We start from the raw sequence: 16,817 nt of genomic DNA on the forward strand, positions 1-16,817 counted from the left end.
CCTGTGACTGGTTTTCCCTCCCGGCCGCCGGTGAGCCTGTGAATTTGGCTGGCTGCCAGGCGGGAATTGGATGCAATAAATGATAACCCGGCCTTGCTGGGCTCGTGGTCCTTTTTCAGCCTCCCCCACTCCCTCCCCCACACCCTCTCCCACTCCCTCCCCCACACCCTCTCCCACACCCTCCCCCACTCCCTCCCACACCCTCCCTCATACTCACCCCCACACAGGGCCATAATGGGAATAATATTCATCTCTTGTCTGCAGTGGCAGTGATGTGCCTCAGGTTTACATCTCCCAGTTCCTATGCCAGAGAAGCTCTTATGGTGTCTACCTCTCCGCTACTGAAATTGCTGTAAGCTTTGGTATTTAACGGAATAATAATACCAAATCAAAGTCCATTAAAATAAGGCTCTGGGTCGGATCAACTAATTCAGCACGGGGTTCAAATCTGGGGCACTCCTGATCTATGCACGGGATAAGCTTGTTGAGTCACCCCAACAGTCGCTGTGGGACTATTGCTGTCCCTGAACAGCATTTTCCTGAACTCCCTTATCACGGGTGTCTGTTGAATTTTGGATCAGTTACTTCGAATCAAATTGGGTGAAAAGTAACAAAGTTGCAGTTTGTTCCCTAAATAATATTTGAAAGTGATAGCTGCTAATGGCTATTATTGAATTAAAGGTTGATATAATGGTCGGTCGCAGAAAATATTATAATGGGGACACTGAAGACATCAATATAGCGGAGACACATTTATAATGTAGAATGCTGTAATTAAATTGACTAAGGTATGGCTCATATTATAATATGATTTTGTCTCCGTGTCACATCAGATTTTAGTTTAATCTCTGAGTACTAACCTATTCAATATTCCAATGTAAAGTTTGTCTCTGTAAATAATCGTGATTTTTGGATGTGTGCGACAGTGTATGGCATAGAAAATTATAAGGGATGTATGTGTGTGCATGCATGTGTGTATATGTGCGTATATATGTGTATGTATGTGTGTGTATGTTTATGTGTGTGTGTGTTTATGTATGTGTGTATATGTATGTATGTGTGTATTACGAACATAAGAAGTAGCAACAGGAGTAGGCCACCTGGCCCCTCGAGCCTGCTCCGCCATTCAATAAGATCATGGCTGATCTGATCATGGACTCAGCTCCACTTCCCTGCCCGCTCCCCATAACCCTTTATTCCCTTATCGCTCAAAAATCTATCTATCTCCGCCTTAAATATATTCAATGACCCAGCCTCCACAGCTCTCTGGGGCAGAGAATTCCACAGATTTACAACCCTCAGGGAAGAAATTCCTCCTCATCTCAGTTTTAAATGGGCGGCCCCTTATTCTGAGACTATGTCCCCTGGTTTTAGTTTCCCCTATGAGTGGAAATATCCTCTCTGCATCCACCTTGTCGAGCCCCCTCATTATCTTATATGTTTCGATAAGATCACCTCTCATTCTTCTGAACTCCAATGAGTATAGGCCCAACCTACTCAACCTATCTTCATAAGTCAACCCTCTCATCTCCGGAATCAACCTAGTGAACCTTCTCTGAACAGCCTCCAATGCAAGTATATCCTTCCTTAAATACGGAGACCAAAACTGCACAAAGTACTCCAGGTGTGGCTTCACCAATACCCTGTACAGTTGCAGCAGGACTTCTCTGCTTTTAGACTGTATCCCCCTTGCAATAAAGGCCAACATTCCATTTGCCTTCCTGATTACTTGCTGTACCTGTATACTCGCTTTATGTGTTTCATGCACAAGGACCCCCAGGTCCCTCTTTACTGCAGCACTTTGCAATTTTTCTCCATTTAAATTATAATTTGTTTTTCTATTATTTCTGCCAAAGTGGATAACATCACATTTTCCCACATTATACTCCATCTGCCAAATTTTTGCCCTCACACTTAGCCTGTCAGTTCAGTTAATCTAACACTCCCAGGGATTGAACTTTGGATTCGTTGATCAGTAGCAGTGCATCTACCCAGTCCTGGGGACCCAAGGGTCTAGGGGCAGCATGGGGCCAGCCCACACTGTGATATGTGTGCGCACTAGGTCCATGCAGCAGAGCTGGTCTCCAGTCGTCTTGGTTAACCCTTGCCACTGGACCAAGACCTAGCTCTGTCAAGCCCGTGTGGTGGTGTGCAACGGTCACCACACGTTAAAAAAATCCATGCACAGGCACCTTCCACCCTTCAACATGTTGCTCGTAACCAGGAATATTAGGTCCTTCATTGAAACACCTGTGAACTGATCCCTTTTTGGCGTGGAAGCAAGTCATCCTTGATACGAAGGACCGCCTATGACTGACTGACTATATCTCTTTGCAGATTTTCTGTCTCTTCCTCACAATTTGCTTTCCCATCCATATGTGTGTGTATATCTGTATATGTATGTGTGTATGTGTGTGTGTGTATGTGTATGTGTGTATATGTATGTATGTGTATGTGATCTACATATATTATATTTAATGAAAAAATGGAGAGTTCGACAGATGTGGAATCACTATAAAATGCAGAGATTCTTTCGAGGCATAGCACTTGATGACTGAGTTTGCCCTCTGTCCTTTCACCCTAAGACCTGAGTTTGAAACCAGCCCAGACCTGTTGATTAAAGGGTTTTGCTGTGAAGTGAGATGTGGCAGTTCCCACATAGTTCATCTTGACACAAAACTGCTGTAATCTGCCACAGATTTGATTTAGACTGTCAGCCCCACCAAGTGATGTTAGAAGAATTGCTGTTGTAGAAAGAGAGAAATAGTTTACACTGTTGCAGCGATGGCCGATGCCTTGAAATTAGCGATCAAGACACATTTTGCTGCAGAGTCGTGTCACATTGACTCAGCTGGTCGAATTCTTAGCTCTGAGTTTCACGGTTGCAGATTCAAGGCCCACAATGGGTTTGAATAATAATCAAGGCTGACACCTCGTGCAGTACTGAGCAAGCTTTCAATTGTTGGAGGTGCTGTCTGTCAGATAAGATGTTAAACCAATGTGTCTTCTGTCTGTTCAGGTGAATGTAAAAGACCCTGTGGCACTATTTAAAGATGGGTATGGAGGTGTTCTGGATAATATTCCTCCTTCAACACCATCCAACAACAGACTAACTGGTCGTTCAGTCATTTGCTTTTCTGCGGGAGCTTGCTGTGCGCGCTGGCTGTTATGCTTACTATATAACAATATAACCCCTCGGTTGTGAAGCATTTTGAGATGTGCTGAGAAAATGATAAGGCGCTATATGACTGCAAAATAATCCTTAGAGAGAGCTTTACTCTGCAGCCGATGATGTTGCTGCTGATCTGGGAGTGAAACTATGGTTAAGTCATTTTAACTTAACGTTCCTGGTGGGAACGAAGCAGGTTTAGGTCAGATGTCCGTTTTATACCCTGCCCGAATTTAAGAACATAAGAATTAGGAGCAGGAGTAGGCCATTTGGTCCCTCGAGCCTGCTCCGCCATTCAATAAGATCATGGCTGATCTGATCTTGGCCTCAACAATTTCCTGCTGGTTCCCGATGAACCTTGACTCCCCTATAGTTCAAGAATTTGACTATCTCCACCTTGAATATGCTCAAAGACCCAGACTCCACAGCTCTCTGGGGTACAGAATTCCAAAGATTCATGATCCTCTGAGAGAAGAAATTCCTCCTCATTTCTGTTTTAAATGGGCGACCCTGTATCCTGAAACTACGTCCCCTAGGGGAAACATCCTCTTTGCATCTACCCTGTCAAGCCCCCTCAGAATCGTATATGTTTCAAAATAAGATCACCTCTCATTCTTCTGAACTCCAATGAGTATAGGCCCAACCTGCTCAACCTTTCCTCATAAGACAACCCCTTGATCTCAGGAGTCAACCTCGTGAACCTTCTCTGAACTGCCTCCAATGCAAGTATATCCCTCCTCAAATAAGGAGACCAAAACTGCACGCAGTGGGTGTGGTCTCACCAACACCCTGTACAGTTGTAGCAATTCTTCTCTACTTTTACACCATCCCCCTTGCAATAAAGGCCAACATTCATAAGAAATAGGAGCAGGAGTAGGCCAGCTGGCCCCTCGAGCCTGCACCGCCATTTAATAAGATCATGGCTGATCTGATAATGGACTCAGCTCCACTTCCCCACCCACGCTCCATAACCCTTTATTTGCGTAAAATGGGGTGGGGTGTAAATCGCCCGCCTGACCCCAGCCTGTCCCAATGACCACCCTCCCAGTGACAATTGCAGAAAGACGTTATGAAGCATTTCTCTTATCATGGGTTTCCTTCTTGCTTGCTCGACAGCCTGAGATTTTTTTTGCCCATTCATTTTAACGGACAGGGAAATCATTGGCAGATGTGCTAAACCTCTGGCCAGTAAGTTTTCATCAAGTTGGAGGGAGATTTCTGAGGTTTGAAGTCATACTCGCCTGACTTGGGTAATCAGCTACATGTCATTGTTCAACGAGTGCGGGGGGCGGGGGGGGGTGGGTCAGTGGGTCGGCTACATTCCAACCCTGGGAAACCTCCATTCTAATCATATTATCAACATCTCTCATTCTGTTTACAAATGAGAATGAAGAAAAGATTCTTGTGGAATGAGAACCTTTTTTGGTGTTAGCTTAACCCTGCAGTAACATGCATTACGTTCACAAGAATCCTCTGTAGGTCTGAGGAGGTGGAGCTGTTTCATTGGGAACTCAGAAGCTGATTTACAGACTCGTCAGTTATTAAGGTACTTTGCACAGTTAAAGATTTGCATTCATATAGCACCTTTCACAGCCTCAGGACTTCCCAAAGCGCTTTACAGCCAATGAAGTACCTTTTGGAGTGTAGTCACTGTTATAATGTAGGAAACGCAGCAGTCAATTTGCGCACGACAAGCTCCCACAAACAACAATGTGATAATGACCAGATATTCTGTTGTACTGATGTTGATTGAGGGATAAATAGTGACTGGGACACCGGGGATAACTCCCCTGCTCTTCTTTGAAATAGTGCCATGGGATCTTTTACGCCCACCTAAAAGGGCAGACGGGTCCTCGGTTTAACGTCTCATCTGAAAGACAGCACCTCCGACAGTGCAGCACCTCCGACAGTGCAGCACTCCCTCAGTGCGGGACTGAAGTATCAGCCTAGATTTTGCGCTCAAGTTTCCGGGGTGAGACTTGAACTCACAACCGTCTGACTCAGAGGCGAGAGCTGACAATTTTCTTTCTTAAACTGTGAAAAGTACCTTAATACTGACAAGTCTGAAAATCACCCTCTTTGAGTTCTGCCAGTTATTCAGTGGGATATACAGCCACAATTTCCCAGATGGGAAAGCTACAAATTCTGTTGTGCACCATTTTAATTTACCTCCTGCTTTTTGTTTGTTCGTTCATGGGATGTGGGCGTCGCTGGCAGGGCCAGCGTTTATTGCTCATCCCTAACTGGCCTTGAGCCACCTTCTTGAACCGCTGCAGTCCGTGTGGTGAAGGTACTCACACTGTGCTGCTAGGGAGGGAGTTCCAGAATTGTGACCCAACAACGATGAAGGAACAGCGATATAATTCCAAGTCAGGATGGCGTATGACTTGGAGGGGAACTTAGAGCTGATGGTGCGCCCACGCGCCTGCTGCCCTTGTCCTTCTAGGCGGTAGAGGTCGCGGGTTTGGGAGGTGCTGCCGAAGAAGCCTTGGCGAGTTGCTGCAGTGCATCATGTAGATACTAATTTGAATTACTCAAATCTATTGCCTCTGTGCGTAAGAATCTGCATTCTTTGTCCATCAGTCTTACTTGAACGGTTTAAACACACAGCACTAGATCAGAAACAGTACAGAGGAGGTTTCTTCCATAAAACCCAGAGAAGTCTTCAAAGCAAACAGGCTCTGAACCAACCACGTGTGCAGTTACACATTCCTTTGCATTTTTTTTTCGCCTGTTATGGTGACGGGTGGTGAAATCTTACTTCCTTGGCTAGAGTAGACTGGCAAATGATACTTAAAGGGTTGACGGTGGATAGGCAATGGCAAACATTTAACGATCACATGGGTGAACTTCAGCAATTGTACATCCCTGTCTGGAGTAAAAATAAAACGGGGAAGGTGGCTCAACCGTGGCTAACAAGGGAAATTAAGGATAGTGTTAAATCCAAGGAAGAGGCATATAAATTGGCCAGAAAAAGCAGCAAACCTGAGGACTGGGAGAAATTTAGAATTCAGCAGAGAAGGACAAAGGGATTAATTAAGAGGGGGAAAATAGAGCACGAGAAGAAGCTTGCCGGGAACATTAAAACTGACTGCAAAAGCTTCTATAGATATGTGAAGAAAAAAGATTAGTGAAGACAAACGTAGGTCCATTGCAGTCGGATTCAGGTGAATTTATAATGGGGAACAAAGAAATGGCAGACCAATTGAACAAATACTTTGGATCTGTCTTCACGAAGGAAGACACAAATAACCTTCCGAAAAGTACTAGGGGACCGAGGGTGTAGTGAGAAGGAGGAACTGAAGGATATCCTTATTAGGCGGGAAATTGTGTTAGGGAAATTGATGGGATTGAAGGCCGATAAATCCCCAGGGCCTGATAGTTTGCATCCCAGAGTATTTAAGGAAGTGGCCCTAGAAATAGTGGATGCATTGGTGATCATTTTCCAACAGTCTATCGACTCTGGATCAGTTCCTATGGACTGGCGGGTAGCTAATGTAACACCACTTTTTAAAAAGGGAGGGAGAGAGAAAGCGGGTAATTATAGACTGGTTAACCTGACATCAGTGGTGGGGAAAATGTTGGAATCAATTATTAAGGATAAAATAGCAACGCATTTGGAAAGCAGTGACAGGATTGGTCCAAGTCAGCATGGATTTATGATGGGGAAATCATGCTTGACAAAACTTCTGGAATTTTTTGAGGATGTAACTAGTAGAGTGGACAAGGGAGAACCAGTGGATGTGGTGTATTTGGACTTTCAAAAGGCTTTTGACAAGGTCCCACACAAGAGATTGGTGTGCAAAATCAAAGCACATGGTATTGGGGGTAATATACTGATGTGGATAGAGAACTGGTTGGCAGACAGGAAGCAGAGAGTCAGGATAAATGGTTCCTTTTCAGAATGGCAGGCAGTGACTAGTGGAGTGCCGCAGGGCTCAGTGCTGGGACCTCAGCTCTTTACAATATACATCAATGATTTGGATGAAGGAATTGAGGGTAATATCTCCAAGTTTGCAGATGACACTAAACTGGGTGGCGGTGTGAGCTGTGAGGAGGACGCTAAGAGGCTGCAGGGTGACAGGTTAGGTGAGTGGGCAAATGCATGGCAGATGCAGTATAATGTGGATAAATGTGAGGTTATCCACTTTGGGGGCAAAAACGCAAATACAGAATATTATCTGAATGGTGGCAGATTAGGAAAAGGGGAGGTGCAACGAGACCTGGGTGTCATGATTCATCAGTCATTGAAGGGTGGCATACAGGTGCAGCAGGCGGTAAAGAAGGCAAATGGTATGTTGGCCTTCATAGATAGGGGATTTGAGGATAGGAGCAGGGAGGTCTTACTGCAGTTGTACAGGGCTTTGGTGAGGCCTCACCTGGAACATTGTGTTCAATTTTGGTTTCCTAATCTGAGGAAGGACGTTCTTGCTATTGAGGGAGTGCAGCGAAGATTCACCAGACTGATTCCTGGGATGGCCGGACTGACATTAGAGGAGAGACTGGATCAACTGGGCATTTATACATTGGAGTTTAGAAGGATAAGAGGGGATCTCATAGAAACATACAAGATTCTGATGGGACGGGACAGGTTAGATGTGGGTAGATTGTTCCCAATATTGGGGAAGTCCAGAACCAGGGGACACAGCCTTAGGATAAGGGGTAGGCCATTTAGGACTGAGATGAGGAGAAACTTCTTCACCGTTGTTAACCTGTGGAATTCCCTGCCGCAGAGAGTTGTTGATGCCAGTTCATTGGATATATTCAAGAGGGAGTTAGATATGGCCCTTACAGCTAAAGGGATCAAGGGGTATAGAGAGAAAGCAGGAAAGGGGTACTGAGGGAATGATCAGCCATGATCTTATCGAATGGTGGTGCAGGCTCGAAGGGCCGAATGGCCTACTCCTGCACCTAGTTTCTATGTTTCTATGTTTCCATATTATGAGCCTAATGTTTAACATCTAAACTATTTCCGAACCAGATTAAATCCTTTCCTTTCCTTAATCCAGTGCTGGGTTTGCCAGTGATCGCTCATGGGACAGATGGAACCGAACTGTTTTCCCACTGATTAAATCCGAACGAATCCATAAATGTTTGTGTCTGCAGACGGAAGACCGATTGGCGTGGAGGGAATCCAGGTGCTCGGCACCGGAAACCTGATGATCTCCGACCTGTCGGTGCAGCATTCTGGGGTGTACGTGTGCGCAGCGAACAAACCAGGGACCCGTGTGAGGCGCACTGCGCAGGGGAGGCTGGTGGTCCAAGGTAAGTCGCTGATTCTTTCAGCAAAATATTATTTAAATGGAGAGAGACTACAGAATGCTGCAGTACAGAGGGATTTGGGTGTCCTCATCCATGAAACACAAAAAGGTTAGCTTGCAGATGCAGCAAGTAATCAGAAAGGCAAATGGAATGTTGGCCTTTATTGCTGGGGGGGATGGAATATAAAAGTTGGCAAGTCTTGTTACAACTGTACAGGGTGTTGGTGAGACTGCACCTGGAGTATTGCGTATAGTTTTGGTCTCCTTATTTAAGAAAGACTTGCATTTATAGAGCGTTTTTTTACAACCACCGGACGTCTCAAAGCGCTTTAGAGCCAATGAAGTACTTTTGGAGTGTAGTCACTGTTGTAATGTAGGAAACGCGGCAGCTAATTTAAGGAGGGATATACGTGCATTGGAGACAGTTCAGCGAAGGGTCACGAGGTTGATTCCTGGGATGAAGGGGTTGTCTTATGAGGAAAGGTTGAGCAGGTTGGGCCTGCACTCATTGGAGTTTGAAACATATAAGATTCTGAGGGGGCTTGACAGGGTAGATGCTGAGAGGATGTTTCCCCTCGTGGGGGAATCTAGAACTAGGGGGCATAGTTTCAGAATAAGGGGTTGCCCATTTAAGATGGAGATGAGGAGGAATTTATTCACTCAGAGGGTCATGAATCTTTGGAATTCTCTACCTCAGAGAGCTGTGGAAGCTGAGTCACTGAATATATTCAAGGCTGTGATAGACAGATTCTTGAACCAAAGGGGAGTCAAGGGTTATGGGGAACAGGCAGGAAAGTGGAGTTGAGGTCAATGTCAGATCAGCCATGATTTTATTGAATGGCAGAGTAGGTTTGAAGGGCCGTGTGACCTACTCCTGCTCCTATTTCTTCTGTTTCCAGCAGGAAGAGATTCTGAATGGCTACCGTTGACAGGCATTATCTGTGGTAGAGACAAGTTTCTAATTGTATTATTGTGGTCTTTATATTCTATCTCCAGATGTGTTTACCTGTTGCCCTGTGATTTGGTTTGGTTGGTAGGGATTGTAAAATTCTCCCCATTACCATTCTTGGTCTCCCTGAGCTGCATCCTATCCCTGGCTGAGAGGACAAACAGGAAACCAAGGACGCTGGTAGCTGCACAGAGCGGACTGGGTAGCAAGCTCGTCAATCATCCCTCCATATAGCAAAGCCTCTGCCTCCTCAGGGCCTGCCCTGACTGTATTGCTGAGACCTGCACCGTGTGTGAGATCTGCCCATATTATCAACATACACAGGAATAGGAGGAGACCGTTTAGCCCCTCGAGCCTGTTCCACCATTCAATCAGATCATGGCTGATCTGTACATCAGCTCCATCTACTCGCCTTGGTTCAAAATCTCTTATTACCCTTGCCTAATAAAAATCTAACAATCACAGTTTTGAAATGTTCAATTGACCCCCAGCCTCAAAAGCTTTTTGGGGGAGAGTTTTCCATATTTTCACTATCCTTTGTGTGAAGAGGTGCTTCCTGACATCACTGCTGAATGCCTTGCTTTGATCTTAAGTTTATAAAAACAAAAGAAATAGGAACAGGAGTAGGCCATACGGCCTCTCGAGCCTGCTCCGCCATTCAATAAGATCATGGCTGATCTGATCATGGACTTAGCTCCACTTCCCTGCCCGCTCCCCATAACCCCTTATTCCCTTATCGGTTATAAGAACATTGTCCTTGATCTGGACCAGAGAAAATAGTTTCTCTCCATCGACTCCCTCAAATCCTTTACTCATCTTAGACATGTATCATGTCTATTGTAATGTGTGCACCTGTGAGTATGCTCACAGGTTTGTAGAGTTGCAGAAGTTTGATGTGCTGGTGTAGTGGTAATGTTACTAGTAATCTAGTCAACCTGGATTTGTTATCTGAAGTTCAATTCCTGCTTGGGCTGTTGTAAAACTGAATTTTGGGACTGGAGTGCATCATCACCCCCGGCAACCAAATTTGAATTTGATTTCAGTTTCTGGTAAAAAGTTAATTTGATTAATGTGTCGGTTTTAGTGCCCCTTTAATCAGGGGGCACTTGATTATTGTTCTACCAAAATAGTTGTAGAGCTGTTGGGTGCCCTTATAAAAGGGGCCACTTGATTTAATGTTATACAAAAATAGTTGTAGAGTTGGGAGTGGCTTAGCCAGTCACGTGATGTTCACAAGACTCAATAAAACCCAGCCAGTTGGGTTCAGGGGATCTACGATGGGGCAGGTGGTTGTGAGCCTGGTAGATGAACTGGTAATGTGTAGTGTGATTGTCAAATCTTTTGCTAATAAACCAACTGGTTCTTAATAGCAATGTGTTGCTATGGATTCTTCAGCAAAAAGCCCATGAAGCAAATACATTACAGTATTAAAGGCACAAAGGCCACGGGTATGCCGGACAGTATCAGCAGGCAGGGGAGCAGAGAGTTAAAAAAAGCCCGAGGATTAATCTCAAAGTGATTGCACTCAGTGATGTCAGCTCCAGTGCGTGCCCTAGGGAGCATGCATTCTCAGCACTTTAATCACACAGCATCGACTGATTGTACACTGACCCCAAAATTTACAGCTCTGGCTTTACAGACTAATAGACCCGTGGCCCAGTGTGTATGGCTGCCAGTTCACCATTAGTAATGAAGAGTGGATTTCTGTAAACGGGCATTGTGCTGGCCTTCACCAGGAGGTCTCCACCACCACTGTGTGTCGGCAGAAAGAATCTTTGGTGCTGTAAATACTCAATATTTCGAATTCCTTTCGAATTATCTAATTAATAGATATGTGCATTTTAATCGCATGAATAATTAACAGCTATGAATAATTAAACCTCGTACATGAAGCATGGCGGAGGCTTTAATAATGCAGCGCTTTAACTCTGCTTTTGCTTTTAATCTATAATATATAGATGTATTTAATAAACTGACATTGCTGCAAGGGGAGGAGGCACAACCCGACTTATCTCAGAATGAATGTTAAAGCGTCGCTGGAATCCACTGAAACCTCATGCTGAGTACACAAAGCTCATTAGCAATTCCAAGCCCATGGGATTGTTTTCAAACCCAGATAGTGGTGTGGTTAAAACATGGAGATGGACTGCCCTGCTAGCACAATGCAGTGCACCGATTTAGTGACATCGAAAGGGAGGACAGGGACTCGTGCCTCTTAGTTTCCCCGCGATCCCCGCATGCATATCTCACTGGCTGCCTCAGGAACAGGCCTGGGAGTTCATCATCTGCCCAGCCTTTTAGTCAAGGAATGAAAGAAAAAGACTTGCATTTCTATAGCGCCTTTCACGACCACCGGACGTCCCAAAGCGGTTTACAGCCAATGAAGTACTTTTAGAGTGTAGTCACTGTTGTAACGGTGCGTGTTACAGGGGCACCGGGGAACAGGACCAGATGGATCACAATGCTTTACGCAAAATAAAATACTTCAAAGGAACTGAGCCAAATGAGTTGGCCCTGGTGGGGTAGATTTATATAATATTGTGAAGGAGCCATGTAGTGACAGCGTGGAGTGGGGTGGGCTCTGTTTAGATATGGGAGTTCTGTAATGATGGTGATTTGGGAGTTCTGTAATAAGAGTGATATGGAGTCCTATAACCATGGTGATATGGGAGTTCTGTAATGATGGCGATTTGGGAGTTCTGTAATAAGAGTGATATGGAGTCCTGTAACCATGGTGATATGGGAGTCCTGTAACCATGATTATATGGAAGTCCTGCAATGATTGTGATATAGAAGTTCTGTAATAACAGGGTTATATGGAAGTTCTGTAATGATGGTGGTGTTTGGGTGCTGCAAGTGGTGCTCTACACTATCAGGTATGAAGGCCATTGTTTTGCCAGAATAATTAGGAGGGTACAAAAACACAGTAAGATGGGAGCATGGGACTTGAGTAGACAGGAGCACAGACATCTCAATTAGACAGGACTGTGGAATTAGTTTAAAAATAATGAAGAGAACATTCAAATAAACATTATTTTATTGGAAGTACTAAGTGCTTTCGTTTAATGAACAAATAGTGTGGCACATCCAAAAACAAAAGAAAAGCGTTTATTTACCTGGAAGGACAGGGTAATGGTGGAAAACACTAGCATGAGAAATGCCATAGACAAGAAGAGCTAACAGAAGGACAATGATTCACTTACAAATACCTCCGTTAACACTCTGGGCACTAATCACCTAGAAAAATAACTTCTTGTAATATATGCACCTGTGAGTATGCTCACAGGTTTGTAGAGCATTGTGAGTGGATCAGCTAGTCACGTGATGTTCACAAGACACAATAAAACTCCAGTAAGTTGGGTCTAGGTCATCCACAATGAGGTGTGCAGTTGTGAGCCTAGTGGGTGTCTCCGCAAGATCCTACAAATCCCCTGGGAGGACAGATGCACCAACATTAGCATCCTCGATCAGGCCAACACCCCCAGCATTGAAGCACTGACCACATTCGATCAGCTCCGCTGGGCAGGGCCACATTGTTCTCATGCCAGACAAGAGACTCCCAAAGCAAGTGCTCTACTCGGAACTCCTTCACAGCAAACGAGCCAAAGGTGGGCAGAGGAATCGTTGCAAGGACACCTTCAAAGCCTCCCTGATAAAGTGCAACATCCCCAACGACACCTGGGAGTCCCTGGCCAAAGACCGCCCTAAGTGGAGGAAGTACATCCGGGAGGGTGCTGAGCACCTCGAGTCTCATCACCGAGAGTGTGCAGAAAACAAGCGCAGGCAGCGGAAGGAACGTGTGGCTAACCAGTCCCACCCACCCCTTCCCTCAACGACTATCTGTCCCACCTGTGACAGAGACTGTGGTTCTCGTATTGGACTGTTCAGCCACCTAAGAACTCATTTTTAGAGTGGAAGCAAGTCTTCCTATGATGATGATGTGGATGACCTGGTAACGTGTAGTGTGATTGTTAAACCTTTGTTAATAAACCAACTAGTTCTTAATAGCAATGTGTTGCTATGAATTCTTAAGCAAAGAACTCATGAAGCAAATACATTACACTTGTGTTATTATCTGTGACTCTTGGTAACAATGTTCAGTTGGGAGCTTTCCTTCCACAGCACCAATATTGCACTTAATTCAGCCCAGTAGTCAGCAACATGGACCAACCGATGATCCTTGTAAACTGCTGCCTCAGAGACCAATGGGCCAAAATTGCCCTTTCTCTTAAGGCCTGTTACCGGAGTGCAATGGCCACCAATTTTTTGTGGAATGGCCGCCATTTTGAAAATTCCGCTTCTGTGGCATCCCAGCGGTGACCCATCCCCCCACTACCACTCCGCTGCTGCTGATCTGTCCTCAGTACATCATCAGAGTGCGCACCGCCAATGCTCCCCCCCCCCCCCCGCAATCGCAAAATTCCACGGAGAAAATCTTGCTGCCGTCGCTCGGTGTACTGTGTTTGCAGTGCTTCTAAAATGGCGGCGGGGCTCCCATTAAAGGGGAGGACCTACTGCCGAGGCCGCCATGTTTTTTTTTTCTGTCAGCCGACTGCCATGTCGGGCCGACAATTTTGCCCTGGTTTCAGCCGGACCGCTGCCAACAGGCAGCCTGGCACCTCCTCTTGGGTGCCAGGCCGCTGGCCCGTCCGAGACCCTCCCTGGTGGCTCAGTGGACCGAACATAAATAATCGCACCGATCTCTCCTTTAAGCGAAGGGGCGAGCCGTGGTGACCCGGCACCGTGATGACGTCATCGGCGCTGCGCTGGTGACTGACAGCGGCGGACACTCCGCCCGCCCCCAACTTCCGCCCCGCTAGACTGCGAACTTCCGCTCAGCGCCCCACATCCCGCTCCCGTTATGTCCGACTTCCGGTCCGGTGGGGGAAAAAAAGCTAAAGAGCGGAATTTCGCTCAAGAGGCCACCGCCTCAACAGCGCCGGTAAAAACAGACAAAGCACGGTAGGCACGCCCCGTTTCCAGCGGTGGGCAATTTCGGCCCCCACCGGTCCGCTGGCCTCATTGAGGTAGATCTCGACTTTGTGCGATGGTGTAAAATGGCTAATGGTGAGTTGGCAACTCGCCGCACATCTCTCCCATTGATTTCAATGGAAAAAACAATGGGGAGAGATGGACAAGTGGGTGCCCACTCGCTTTCACCCAGTTTACACCTCGCCTCACCTTCTCAGGACACTTCGCCGTCCCATGACCCATTTTCCCTTCCATCCCTCTCACTCTTTCCTCTTGCCTCCCTCTCAGAGGTGTTAGAAGTTCCCTACCCCCCCCCCGTCTCCCCCACATAGTGAGTGGTTATGGATCATGGAACATGACAAGAGACATGTCGCTCTCTCCTCCCTTGTCCCCATTCACATATCATCACTTGCCCTCTGTACTCCATCCATGTACCCATTGTTGCTGTATCTGGTGTCCCTGTCTGAATGGTGGTGATGATGGAAGGGGGTCACATAGTCTGGACACTGCAGTTGGGAGTAAATCAACCGTTGACTGCTGGTGGAAAATGCTGACGGATTTGAGGTTTCTCGGAGTAGCTGTGGCCACACACACACACTCTTGTTGTCCCTGCAGCTGAATCTAAAAAGACAGTAGATGTGTTGAACCCGTGTGCGTCAGTACGGTGTGTTTGTGATGACAACAGGCGGTTTGTTAACAGTTTTGATAATCGGAATGTGCTCGGCGCAGTAAAGCCAATGAAGGAAGGGGCCATGCTGGCTCCCGATCGATGCAGATAAACCAGGAACTAAAATGGGATTTGGCAAGTTGCCAAGGTAGCCAGAGCGAATTTGTGCGAACGTGGAAATTGGTTGGAGCAGGAGATGCTGGGGGCTACAGGCAGCACCTTTTACTGTCGCTCAAAGTGCTTCTCAATTCCTTTTGGGATTGGTGGAAGCTGTTGGCAAGGTGAACCGCTGGCTAGGATTTCAATCGAGAGATAGGGTAAGCTAAAGGGAAGAAGGCAGCCATCAGAAGTCTACTGCAGCTGAGAAAGGGCTGTCGGACTGTTAGGAAAAGGGAAGGATGAGAGGCAGAATGTGTGTGTACATGGAAAAGGGCAACAGTATAAGTCGAACACAACTGAGTTGGAGAGAGTGCGTACGTGTCAGAAAAGGGAAGGGCTGAGGGAAAGCATGCAAAAGAAAAAGACTTGCATTTATATAGCGCCTTTCACGCCCACCGGATGTCTCAAATCACTTTACAGCCAATGAAGTACTTTTGGAGGGTAGTCACTGTTGTAATGTGGGAAATGCGACAGCCAATTTGCACACAGCAAGCTCCCACAAACAGCAATATGATAATGACCAGATAATCTGTTTTTTGTTATGTTGATTGAGGAATAAATATTGGCCAGGACACGGGGGATAGCTCCCCTGCTCTTCTTCGAAATAGTGCCATGGAATCTTTTACGTCCACCTGAGAGGGCAGACGGGGCCTCAGTTTAACATCTCATCTGAAAGTTGGCACCTCCGACAGTGAAGTACTCCCTCAGCACTGCACTGGGAGTGTCAGCCCACATTTATGTGCTCAAGTCCCTGGAGTGGGACTTGAACCCACAACCTTCTGACTCAGAGGCAAGAGTGCTACCCACTGAGCCACGGCTGAGAAAAATTGAATATGTCAGGAAAAAGGAGGCAGGAGGATACAGGACGTCTAATCATCATTGTATTAGACTGTTCAGTCACCTAAGAACTCATTTTTAGAGTGGAAGCAAGTCTTCCTCGATTCTGAGGGACTGCCTATGATGATGATGGATACAAAGATCTGAGAGCAGATTGTGGAGAGGGAGTATTGAGGTGGTCAAGGGTCTCCGTTGGCCACACAGATCAGAGAGCAGAAAGGAGAGAGAGACGGGATTTTACGTGGGGGTCCACAATCCCGAACATTGTCTTGCATGCAAGTAACAGGTTTCTTTATCTGAAAATATCAGTGTGGACTGTTGCGGAGCAGGGATCCTCCTGCTTTAGTGGATGCTGCTGCTGAAAATGTTGCTTCAGCAGGGAGGCCCACTTTGGAACAGACGGACGGAGAGGCCCAAGGAGAGCTGTAGCAGATAGGTAGAAGGAGGTGGCTGGGCCAGGCAGTGCCAACTTCATGATTTGGTACACGATCACTCAATGCTTTAGCAGGTCAGGCAATGGAAGAGGGGCTAGCCACACCTTGAAAGAATGCACTGTACTAGTACTAAGTATGTCTGCCAATTACAATAACCGAGACGGCTGAAGGCATGGCCACTATTGGTGGGGCAAAGGAAGTGGGGGATGCATAAGACGTCAGAGTTGGAACAATGCAGAGTTCCCATTGGGTTGTAGGGCTGGAGGAGTTACAGAGATAGGGAGGGGTGAGGCCATGGAAGGATTTGAACACAAAATTAACATTTTAAAACCGAGGCATTGGTGGACCTGGAGCCAAGCGCAGGCACGAG

At 46.3% G+C, this 16,817-nt stretch overlaps 1 protein-coding gene across 1 annotated transcript in view; it reads left to right on the top strand.

The window, feature by feature from the left end:
• igdcc3 (immunoglobulin superfamily, DCC subclass, member 3) overlaps nt 1-16,817 on the top strand; it is a 148,060-nt gene that overhangs the window by 103,342 nt on the left and 27,901 nt on the right. Inside the window, exon 6 of the mRNA XM_070859326.1 lies at nt 8,276-8,434. Within this exon, the coding sequence (XP_070715427.1) occupies nt 8,276-8,434 (159 nt within the window). The remainder of the gene's footprint in view (nt 1-8,275; nt 8,435-16,817) is intronic.

This window comes from Pristiophorus japonicus, chromosome 17 (assembly GCF_044704955.1).
Source record: "Pristiophorus japonicus isolate sPriJap1 chromosome 17, sPriJap1.hap1, whole genome shotgun sequence".
Lineage (NCBI taxonomy): Eukaryota > Metazoa > Chordata > Chondrichthyes > Pristiophoridae > Pristiophorus > Pristiophorus japonicus.